Here is a 12,329-nt window from a genome sequence, read left to right on the forward strand (position 1 = left end):
GCACACTGAATGTTAAACAGCTCGGTGTGCAGGTTAACAATAACAAGTTAATAGACCAGAAGTAATGCTGTGCATTTTAATTTGGCTGTTGGGTTTTGGGTATTCACGGAAGCACAGTACTGGTTTAAAAGTAGAAGTCCTGGTGTTGTGATTGGTGTCGGTGTGAGCAGGCAGCTGAGGATTTTGAGCCGGAGAGTCAGGAAAAAAGCCCCACTGAGGGAGGCTGTAGTACCGTGTTCCCCTCAAGACCTTGCGGTGGGCTGCAGTTGGCCGCAGCTCCTTTCTGCAACCACGCTGGTCCTGAGCCTGACAGCTTCCATCACCGTATCAGCCCTTTTGGCAACAGCTGTTCAGGGCTACCTAAGCCTCTGTGGCGCTGCCCGTTGCTGCATTGAGAGGGGGGTCCATCCGCACAGGGAGGTGCCGTAATCCCAAAGACGGTAGCTTTGGCCTCTTGGCTTCTCAATGGGTACCTGAACGTGTGGTACCCGTCATACTGAGCCGGGTTGCGGTTATAACATCGTCAGGAGGATAAAACTAACTTGTCTTAGGGCAGTCTAAACCCCCAACTTGTGTTCATTGTTAATGGGTAAGTGACCAACGCTTGGTGAATTCTGTTTTGTGGTGACAGGAAAAGTTGACGTCAAAGGGTTGAAGTAACTTTGCTAATAGTTGACCACCGCAGGGTGGTTTTTCTCTGTTGTAACTTTTCTGACATCTCTTGCTTAAAACCTAGGAAGTCAGAAGATCCTGAGGCCACACTAGCATGGCCTGTATTCCCACTGAAAATTGAGATTAATTGTACTTTTGCCCTTAATGCTGCCCAAGTTTCTGTCCTCCCTGGGCTTGCCTCAGGACACCTCCAGTAGGGAGGATTGGACACGAGCATATGCAGAAGCACTGGAGCTTTTTCAGCATTCCCTCTTGCATAATGCCTGCTGGGTCCCACTTAACCTGCCCTTGATTAAGAACAGTTAACTGCAATGGATCTTGCACTTCAGTAGAGAGTAACACCTGAAATAATAGTGTAAATTCCTAACTGAAATCTCATTATCTTTGGAACAATGCTTACTTCTAAAAGGAGCCCTAAAACCATTACAGTTTTTGTTCTGCTTGAACCAGTTTTAATAATGTGTAATGTATGAGGCCTCTAGTTTCTGTTTTATGTTCTGCGTTGTTCTCTTTAGAGTTTTAATAAGATTTTATGTTGTTTTAATTAATTGAACATCTTGTTATGAAACTGATGTACCAATTATTTTTCCCCAGGCTTCAAAGATGTTACCAACAAAAACGTGAAATGTCAGAATTTATTTTAAAAAGAAAAAAAAATTGCAAAAATTATTTGTGACAGAAGGAATTAGGATAATATATAGAACCAACACAATTTCTTTTTAATTATAAAATGCTCTTAATTTTTATTTTAAAGGGGTTTGGAAGAGGATTGTATATGTTTGTGTATTTGGGGAAGGGTGAAAGTATATATGAATTCCATAGGTGGTAAAATATGAGATGTCTTATTGTTACATGTTGGTGGATTGAAACCTTAGATCCTTTTCTGTGAAACAATATACAGGCTGGTATGTACAAATAATTTTTCTTCTAGGAATGGTCATTTATAATTAACACATCTCAGGTATAATTCACTATAGGTTGGTGACAGAGAAAAAAAAAACTTTATCCTTTCCTCCTTTGTAAGATTTTGGTTTTTCTCCATGTTTTGAGACAGTTGTGCAGTTCAGCCTTTCTAGCTGCTTGTTGTAAAAGAAAATCAGTGTTAATTTGAAGTACTTGGATGTCAGTGGAACTATTAGAGGTAGATGCTCTCCAAACTATCCAGCAGGACTTTCAGGCCTTGCCTGAGTAACTGAGTGGAAGGAAATGTTCCTGCAGAGGATGGTGCTGCCTTTGTGCTGCTACTGTTTCATCTCTGGAAAACCGGGAGGGGGGAAATTAGACATGCTGAAAGTAGCAGCATAATTATTTTGCTGCAGAAAGATTGCCAAAAGATTGACAGGGTGAGTGTGCTGATGGAATGTGCAGGTGTAATGGGATTAGACGCTCACTGAAGTACAGGCGTCAGGACCTGCATATTTGTTGGGAGCAGACTACCTTATAAAATCTAGAAAGCTATGCTAGTTTGTAATGGGCCTAATGGTTATACTTTCAGAAAACTGTGTGTGTGACTACATTCATGCTTATCCTATGTCCCTCCTACTCACCCAAGCCTCAAATACAGAGTTTTCAAAGGCAGATACCTAAGCCCATTCTTAGACATCTCAGTAGAGGTGGCTGATTTTCTGACATTCAGAACACTTGCAACTCCCACTTTAATACATATATGCTTTGCTTGCTTTGTTGCATTTGCTTGCCTGAAAGGTAGTACAGGCTATGGTAATAAAATAAATATCACATAGTTTCACCATACAATGAAACTTCTTCATTGCTGTGGCTACTAGGAATTTTTCTGCCTTAGTGTAACCACAAACTACTATGATGTTTCTTTCTAACTAGGGTTTCCATCCTAGATATAATAACAAGACAAATAGACAAACAGGAAAAGTAACAATTTCCATTAAAGTTACTATTACCAGTATAGTTTATACTACTCTAATCTAATGGCAAGGATTTGACTGGATCAAATCCCAAGTGAAACTATCTCTATAAATGTAGAAAGCTTTGTATGTTTGAAGATTGGTTCCTTTATTTTATCTATTTATTTGTATTTTCATTACAAGTAAGTGAAAGTGGTCATTCAAGGTTTTTCTCAGTCTTCAAGAAACACACCAAGAAATCCATGAACTCCCCAAAACACATGGAATTATGTAATAATTTATACTTAATTATAATTGAATAAAAATTAATTGCTAGAGGTCTCGTAAAAAAATTGTTTGATTATTTCCCTATGATCAAAGGAGAAATATAAGGCCTTGTGCCATGTCTGAAAAGCCAGTCCTGTGGATGAGGATCTGCACAATAAAGACTTGAGCATACCTTCAAATGATTGGGTTGGTGCTCTTAAGAGTTACTACTACTCCATAGCTGAGACAGCTCACTGTTAATGAAATCAAGAAGCCCACGCCATGTTTTCACAGTTGCTGTCTGTCAGCAAGAGATGGCTACATCCTTAGAAGCACCATGTAGTCTCTCGCAATCTGAATAGAACCTAAATTGACGGTTGTTTTGCCTGTTTATAAAGATAATCTTTTCTGAAGGCAGGGCCCAAGTTGCTAAAGAAAGCTTTTCTATCTTCTTTTAGATGAAAGAAGCTTTTGAATATGAATTTTGGTCCCTCCTTAATTCTGGGACTGTAGAATTTAAAACCATAACAGTGATAGATGCAAGTTGCACAGATTGTTTTCAGCAGAGCAAAGTTATACTTTTACCTTCCACTCATCAACATTAGATCTTCTCTTAGAGGACTAACTCTTATCCTTTCCTATCTTGAAAAATGTGTTGGGAATGTAGAAATGCCTTAATGATATTCATAAGCTTATCTTCCCAATAGAAAAGACCTTTTTATCTTTCTTTTTAATCAAGTCATTAGCATGAAACTCAGAGATGTAATCATACCCGACTGGAATTGGGGTCATGCCATAGGCTAGCTGAATAGGAGGCTTCATGCCACGATGATGTATAGCCATTTCACAATGCTTTTAACTCAATAAGTCTGCCCTTTAATTACATTTTAAATCTCATTTGAGAAGTTTTTATCATTACGTAAATTGCTCAGTAAATGCTCTCATTCTAAGACCCAATAAAAGTTTTGCTTATGGACTAGGAGAGCAAATTATTTGAAAGCTTGATGGAGAGACTGAGAGCTTTTTTCCCACTTTGTTCATTGTGACAGAGCTTGGTTGTGTCAGCTAAGGTGGTCTATATAATAACAAAACATTTTACTCATCACTGTTAGATTCTCACTGTTAGATTGTTTGGAAACAAAGTAGGTCCCCAAATCTTACCTGAATTAGTTGTATTTTGATCTGAAAAAAAAAAAAAAACAAAAACAAAAAAAACCAAACCAAAACCAAACCCAACAACCACTTCCTAGAAGAACTATGACATTTAAAAGAGGAAACTACAGTTGGACCAGTAGTGTCTGGCAAAGCAGAAGAAATACTTCAGTGTTTTCTTCCATCGTTAACCTAAATCACAGTATTTTCAGTCTAGAACAAATGATCTCTTTTGTTTTTTAAAAAATATATATTTCTTTCTGTTCAAATACTTTGAAGATAATGACTAGCTCACAAGGACAGACAGTCATAAAGAGTGGTGCAAACTGGCCTTCTATTGCTAGAAACGGAAGAAATAGATCAAGTGTACCTTACACTGAATCTACCACTCATGTGCTTGAAATGCATTTGACTTGCTGTGCTGTAGCCATTAATTCAACATCTCCAGAACTATAATGCACACAAAACCATTCCTCTCTCTAGCAGACAGAAGAATAAGCCGTGATCCTGAAAGAGGTGCCATGTGCATGGATCTTTGTGCCTCCAAAGGCTGCTGGAGTCTGCAGGGGCATTGAAATAAATGTGTCAAACTCTCTGAACCCTCACACAGAGTTTAATGCTTTAGGCAGAATCAGAAATTTGCAGGAGTTTAGATGTAATTAAATAAAAGCAAGTAAGATGATTAATTTGAAATCCAGTCCCTAAGCTGTCCTGGACAGAGTTGCAAAATAGCAACTCCATTTCCTATATCTGTAGAAGCAAGCCATAAGGAGGTTATAAAAAAACCCCAAACTTTGAAGGGGGAACTTTTTTTGGTTATAACAGCTGAACTCCCCTGTTGGTAAAAATTCACAGACTATGCCAAGCCCTAAGAGCTGCTCTATCCCCTTCAAGTCTGTAGAGCAGAGACCTATTCTTTATAGATGTGCTTTGCTCAGTAGTATTGTTAGAACAAAAAAAAAATACTGGTTCAGAACAAGTTTGTAAGTTCTGCCTTCTCCAGGCACCTGAAATGATGTTTAACCAATGAAAATGCAAAATAAAAGCAGAAAGAAACCCACATTCTTGACAAGTTTTGAGATCACATAAAGATTAGTTTTTTACTCACAGAAGGTTATATTTTAAAAAGACGAAGGAAGGGAAGGGGAGAGAAGAGAGGGGAAAGGAAGGGAGAATAGGAGGAGAAAGAGGCAGGAAAGGAAACGGAAGAAAGAAGAAGAAAGAAAAAAGAGGAAGGAGAAGGAAAAAAGAAAAAATAGAGGAAGGAAGAAAGAGGAAAAGACAGGAAGGTAAAGGAAGGGAGGAAAGAAGAAAGGAAAAGAAAGAGGAAGGGAAAGAGGGAAAGGAAAGAAAAAGAAAAGAGAGGAAGGAAAAGAAAGAGGAGGAAAAGAAAGGAAGGGAGGAAGGGAAGAAAGGAAGAAAAAAGGTAAAGGGAAAGGAAGAAAAAGGGAAGGTAGGAAAAGAGAAAAAAAAGAAAATGGAAAAAAGGAGGATTACATCATTCATACTTTCTGTGCAGTATAAGAGGTTTGAGAAAACTTGCTACTAATTTAAGCTATTTAAAATGTTTAGCTGGTTTTTTTCTCCAGAAATTATTTATGGGAAATATAATATGCTCTGTTAACATGAATATGAAGGGGATGATCAGTTCAGCTAACTACACAGGTAGGGAGAGATTATAGAGGTGTAGGATCTTTGTTTTGTTTTGAGTAATTTTATGATAGCTTTTCTAGCTATTTCAGTATTAGCATGACAGAAGCAGTACTGTAAAGTATAGTACTTCTGGGCTATGTATAGCCACACAGGTATTACTTGCTGATGTTTTGAGTACATGTATGTAATTATGCAGACTGACTTTACTTTTTTAATTACTGTCAGTAAAGATAATTTTTTTCCTCTATGTTGATTTCTTTTAAGCAGATGGTGCTGTCTTTAATTTTGTGAGCCCCCATACCTCAATTAATGCCATTTATTTCAGTAGTAACTTTGTACGGTACCTAGAAAATGTAAAATGCTTCACTGGAAATTAAAAGCACAGTTCCAAGGATGGAACTGAGTTTGTAGAGGAGGATTTAAGTGCTTTAATTTCTTTAAATTATTACGTAATTAATTTTGTTTCTACCTTGTATAAAAGATAAATGTTTTGTCGGCTGTGCTACATTAATTTTCATGTCTTGGTCTGATTCAAGTATAGTCCAACTAGTGTAACTAATTTTTTCTTTCTAGGACTTCATTTTACTTCCAGCCTACCAATCCCTCTCTGATGTATTGCCCAAATAATGGCACATTTTGCCATGTGTCACATCCTTTATATGTTATGCCTATATATTGATATATATTGCATGTGGGATATGAATGATATTGACACCGATTAATTATTTCTGATAAAGTATCCCAAACCGTATTGAATTCTCATAGGACTCTCTGTGCTCTGGGGAGGCTGACAGGACTTTCAATGCACTAGGTTTCACAGCGAAAGCTCTGCTGTGTTTTACAGGGCTCTGTGTAAAATAAAGCCAGTGGAGCCACAGGTGAATTTCTTCTACCTACAAGAGGATTAGGGCAGTGAGGATGTGTGCTCCTATGGAGAACGCTAGCAGCAGTTCCAAGGGGAAGAACCGAGTTGGGCAAGTGAGAAATATATCCGTCCCCTAGCTTTATGGCAGTATTGGGTGTGCTGTCTTACAGCCTTAGTGCACTTCTCCCCTGAAATCAGGAATAGAGGTTTCAAGGGCTCAGGACAAAAGTGAAACAGCCAGAGCAAATGTCTTCACCCTGTTTTGTCCAAGAAGATTGTTCCCCTCAAGACAAGTTTATTTCATCTCTTTATCATTCTTAGTTCTGTGACTTATTTCTAGACTTATTTTATATATAGTATAATAAAGTAAATACACATTTTAAAATGTGTAGAAACCTATAATAGCTATTCAGCAAGGTTTCTACAAACAATTATTACAGTACCTTTTATCATCCAACCTTATGGTTCACCTTAATAAAGGAGGATTTCACTCTGAAATTCTTAGGCAAATCTGCGCTTGATGGAGTTGCAGTCCTTTCTAAGCAGTTCAGCTCACTCTAAGCAGTAATTTGTGATCAAAAAGATGTTTTTCATTTTGCTATCTGCTCCTTTTAAGGGAATCTGTTTCCACACAGCCTCGGTAATAACCACTACAGCAAAAACACACTGTACAGTCAACTTAAGTCTGACTGTAACTCAGTAGAACTATACCAGGATTGATTTTACATCCTCTGCAGTTCCTCCATGTGTTTGAACACATTGGAAAAGATGAAAATGCAATAAATAGTCTATATTTAGTCTAGATTCTATACTTCTTGGTATGATGTGTAATGACAACATACTTTTTCAAATATCTTAGCAGTTCATGACATTAAATAGAACTTCCTGCTTTATTCTTGTCAAGAAAAAGAATCTAGTTCATATTGATCTTTCAGTTGTATTTTTGAAACATGGAAATCATTTATTTCAGAAAACAAATAAAAAGTGTATAGATCTTTTTCTTATATGCACTCTGCTTCTCTTGGTCTGTGAAGGAGTCAGAAAGAAAGGATCTGAAATACATCAACCAAAATGGAGTAAATATCTTTGTTGTTGCCTTGCTTCTTTGTCAGTGTAGGCTTCCTGCATAGCTGGAATAAACTACTTTTAGGAGTTTTGGAAGAAGTGCAGTATACACAGGTAATGTGGAACAAGGAAAACCAGGTCTTGAATACTAAGCTTTTGATGAGAGTACTTCACTTTTCATGTTTGTTGCCCATTTAACTAACTGTCCAGATTTAATGTGATACTATAAAGTATCTTGAAATACAAATGATATAGCTTGATTTTATTTTCAGAAATATGTATGTGTCAGGAGAAAAGCATGGAATGTGTAGACTGCGAGACACTTTTTCTAAAAACAAGAAAAATGTGGAAGTGCATTATTTTTTTAAATTCTGTTTTATAAAATGCTGTGAGTATATGTGTGGTAAAACACCAAGAGGGCGTAGAATTGACAGCTTCATAATGCAGATAGTTTTTTGACGTATGTGTTTCGTGGCACATGTTCTTGCTGAGGAAGTCAGCTGTTTCCATCACCACCCTAAGAACTAAGAATTTTGTGCAACGGGTAGTTCTTATGATAATTCTCTCATTCAGCAATAGATTTACCTATTTTTAAATGTGGAAGGACCTTAGAAGTATACAGACATTAAAAGTTAACTTTTTTAGTGTGAACTTTATCCTTTCTTAGATATTGTTTTAGCTGTTTACATTAGGTTTGTGGTACTTAACCCAGCTTAAACAAAATCTTCAAATGCATACATGAAGAAAAAGAAATTTGGTAATAGAATATTCTTCAGTCAAGCAAACAAAAATAGAATATTGGAGCTGGAAGCTGAAGCTAGCAACATTCAGACTTGAAATAAAGTACAAATTTTCAAGTAAGGGCATTCGTACCTGGCATGTTATACATGGTTGTGTACCTTAAAATGCCATTTTTTTAAAATCTAAATTGTCTATTTAACATCATTAATAAATACAATATTTATAATACTGTTGCATTCTGCAGAACTACCTCTGATGTATTCCAAACTCATTCCTAACTACTTACTGCTAGGATGACCATAGGTAAAGTAAAATAGTTGGATAAGAAATCTGACACTGTACCAAAGATGTTCTTAGCCCTCCTTAAAATTGCTCCAAATACAGTGCTAGTCATTGCTGTGCAAGAAATAGGTATCCAGTAATGGACGGCAAATGACATTTGGAACAGCAGTAGGTGAACAAGGACAATCTACTCATGATTCAGTGCAGCTAACGTTGCACTTAAAATATCAAATAAAACCAATTCAATTAGGAACATACCAAGTAGGCAAGTTGTGTGCTCCCCTCCTTCAAAGTCATTCTTCTAAAGAAAATTACAACAAATTTCCACTGGGGACTATCTGTGATGCTCAGTTAGCGCTGGCTCTTGCTCTCAAATGCCATAAATCATTTCCCCTTTCACACTTCATCCCCAGCACTCCCATTTCAGGCAGCAAGAAACCACCACCAGAAATCTTAGTGCCCAAGCATCCCAGGAGAAAATGCAGAGCATTATTCACTAGGTCATTTATTTTGTGTCTTTGTGTGCGTCTCTGGAAATAAAAGTACTTTTGTGTGTATGTGGCTACATACAGAGTACGTGTGTGCTCACGTATGTATGTGTTTAAACTGTTATTATTATTTTTATTTTTAATCTTTTTAAAGAGATTAAAGATTTCAAGCACTGTTCTCTGCGAACGAATCTGACCTTGTGGAGCTGCAGCATGCAAACGCCTTGGAGAAGGGCAGCCAACGTACAAAGGCTGCATTGAGCGTGTGGGCAGGCAGGAATGCTGGTACCAGGCAGCTCTCTAAAGAATGTTCTTTTGGCAGAAAGAGCCGTGCTAAAAATGAGGGGGAAAAATGAATTCAAAATGTAGAGCTGGCCTGCAGTTTACGAAGTGATAAGAAAAGTTGGCTGTTCAACAGGAGCTGCCAGTTGCATATTCTAGGTCCTTGCTATTCTCAGGCCCTCCTACAGCCATGGCCCTGACCAGTGTTTTGATATAGCACAAAGTGGCTGTTTATTGCTATTGACTGCTGAGGCCTGTGCTCCAAAATGTGTTCTGTCAACAGAATGTAACTGAACTTGGCATTTTAAAGCTCGGCTGCTGCAGTCGCGTAGATTTCTTGGAATTGCCATGCAGCAGGACCGGTGTTGCAGTCCCCAGCTTAAACTGAAAATGTTGCACAGGAAGACGTATCATGTGAAGGTCAGATTTACCTGTGATCCTGAGGGTTTTGTGGGGGTTTTTTGTTCCCTCATCAGCACAGTAAATATATCTTGTCCTTGCGTTGTTACCTGTCAAAGGCTAGGCTTCTAACGTTCTAAATTTTGTTCAGTATGCTCTGTATGGAAAAAAGGTCGTTATTCAGTGCAAATGGCCTTCTTGTGAAAGGGATACATGGCTGTGTGTACAGTACACGATATTGCCATAAAAGGAGTAATCAAAATCCGTGCTAATTCTGTGTTGCACTGAGGATTTTTCCACTCTTTCGAGAAGTGATGGTTTTGTAAGAAATCACATGTATTGTTTTCTATTGCTTCCATAGGAACTACAGGCGGAAATCGATACTCATACTGACATCTTTCACAACCTGGATGAAAATGGGCAGAAAATCCTGAGGTCCCTGGAAGGCTCTGAGGATGCAGCCCTGTTGCAGAGACGGCTGGATAACATGAACCTCAGATGGAGTGAGCTTAGGAAGAAATCTCTAAACATTAGGTAGGACCTGAATGTCAGCGAAAGCCTACAGTTGGCGTGTAAGACGGAATGCTGCATTTTGACAGTAAAAAGGTTTAATTTTGTTTCTGATAGCACTATTTTTGTCCATTTTGAAATTATTTGGGCTATTTTGAATGTTGGCTTAACTTTGTAAGAATGATTAGGTTTTTTGGTGTGAAAGTGATAGTAGAGGATTAGGATTTGAGACATATGATGAGGTTTTGTAATTACAGAAGGAGAGATTAGCATGTTTAAACAGTAACTGTACCCCCCTCTAAATGTAGTCTTTTTCTAGAGCTGGCTATGACTTATCAATGAGTCATGAAAGAAAGTGATTAAACAACCTATATTTATGATAAGCTTTATTTCTAAGACTGCTATTTCCAGTGCAAAACTAAGAATAGCCTTGCAAATGAGAAGACAGGTTATTTAAGATTTTAGGTGTTGTCTGGAGAGTGGACAGAATTGCCAAATAAAATCCAGGAGTAAAAGAAATCCATAGGTAGTGTCATGAGAGGAAAAACTTCTCCTTGCAAGGAAAAATGTAATAAATGGTAATGTTACAAATGATGAAGTGAAGGTACAGGCTTCAATGGGCTGAAGATGTCTTTTCAAAAGAAATTGTCCAGGAAGCTTCTCTTCAGAAATACAACTTTTACAATAGGCAACCAAGCTCTGTTGCATTCGGTCTCCGGCATTTTCTCATTTGCTCACTTGCTGTGTTTTGGAGGTAGCTCAGAGGGCAGCAAAAGGTAGAAGTGTTTTTCGAAGTAATGTATGAAATATTAGCTTTTTTCAGCTCAGGCCCTGAGGGGCGTCAGTCTGTGTAATGACAAAAGCCATCTTCATAACATCAATCATTAAAAATAAATGAGAGATGTGAGGTTGAAAAGATATTAGTAGCCGAAGAGAGAGAGACACACTCCTCCTGTTTTTTTTCTGAGGAGCAAAAGAAGGATATAACCCTTCAAGGTCTCTCTGAGATTTTTTTCGTCACACGCCTCTTACCCATGAACTGGCCCAAATGCAGTGATGTTTGAGATAAGAAAAACAGTCAGTTGGCCAAATATCAGTAACTAAATATATGGCACTTCCTGTCCTTCATTGTTTGCAGTGTAATGTATCGCTGCCATTAATCGAGTCAGAAATAGTAACCCTGGTTATATCACAGTGACTTCTTGCGTTAAACATTCAAAGCAACAGACCACCTCTCTAAAATATTTGCTTACAATAAAAGGCTTAAGGTGTTCAACACCTTGATGATTAGGATAAGAAACAATTCTTAACTTCTAAGACATTCGGTTTAAAAGTTACTGGCCTCATTTTTTACAACTGTTTTCCTATTATCTGCTTTGTCTGCACAAGCTTGAACACAGTTAGAAATATATGAGTCTATGCATGTAATGTACACTAGCGTGCACAAACATAAATGTATTTTCCCAAAGCTGAAGGAAGGGCAGAACAAGATGGATTCCAGAAAAACTCACCAAACCGGGGAAGGTCAGAGCACAGCAGCAGTAACAAAACCGCTTTGGCTCATCCTTTTTGCACTTTTTCCCTGTGAAGCCAGACCTGGGGAAGCAGGGAAGAAGTGAAGACCCTAGTGTTTGCCTCCAGTTGCTGCCCTTCTTTGGAGGAGGTGGAAGCTTGCATTTGCTGAGATAAACACGGGAAACAGGACTTAACCTGACTCAGAAACTTAGCTCCTTGACTGTGTCCCCTCCAAAAGCCCATGCGGTCCTTGCTCCGGCTGTTGCCTCCTGCGACTTCCCATACAACATCCCTGCTTCTCTCCCTCTTCACTGCTTTCAATGGCATCCGGGGGCTTCCCCAGCCTTCACTGCCTGCAGTTTTGCCCCAGCCCACAGCTGCCCTGTGAGAGCAGAGATCAAAAGGCAGCATGGTCTATGTGTGTCCCTCCCACGTAGCCTTTAAGTTTGAAAAAGGAGAAAATTTTCCATCCGCTCACATACCAGAGCAGCTGAGCTTTTTGTCAGCCTATGGCTATTCTGTCCCTTTCCTTTCTCTTTCCTTGCCACTCCAATTACCTGGTGTAAGAGGTTGGAAAGA

At 38.4% G+C, this 12,329-nt stretch overlaps 1 protein-coding gene across 27 annotated transcripts in view; it reads left to right on the plus strand.

Annotated features, from left to right (window-relative positions):
- The window catches only part of DMD (dystrophin), a 1,198,278-nt gene that overhangs the window by 980,850 nt on the left and 205,099 nt on the right, over positions 1 to 12,329 (plus strand). For 25 of the 27 annotated variants that reach the window (XM_030020819.2, XM_030020811.2, XM_030020812.2 and 22 more), the window contains one exon: positions 10,087 to 10,259. In XM_030020819.2, coding sequence (XP_029876679.1) covers positions 10,087 to 10,259 — 173 coding nt within the window. Of the gene's footprint in view, positions 1 to 9,639; positions 9,747 to 10,086; positions 10,260 to 12,329 lie in introns of those variants that run through there. The other 2 variants (XM_030020829.2, XM_041124708.1) reach the window with 1 other exon arrangement.

The sequence above is a fragment of the Aquila chrysaetos genome, chromosome 7, assembly GCF_900496995.4.
Source record: "Aquila chrysaetos chrysaetos chromosome 7, bAquChr1.4, whole genome shotgun sequence".
Lineage (NCBI taxonomy): Eukaryota > Metazoa > Chordata > Aves > Accipitriformes > Accipitridae > Aquila > Aquila chrysaetos.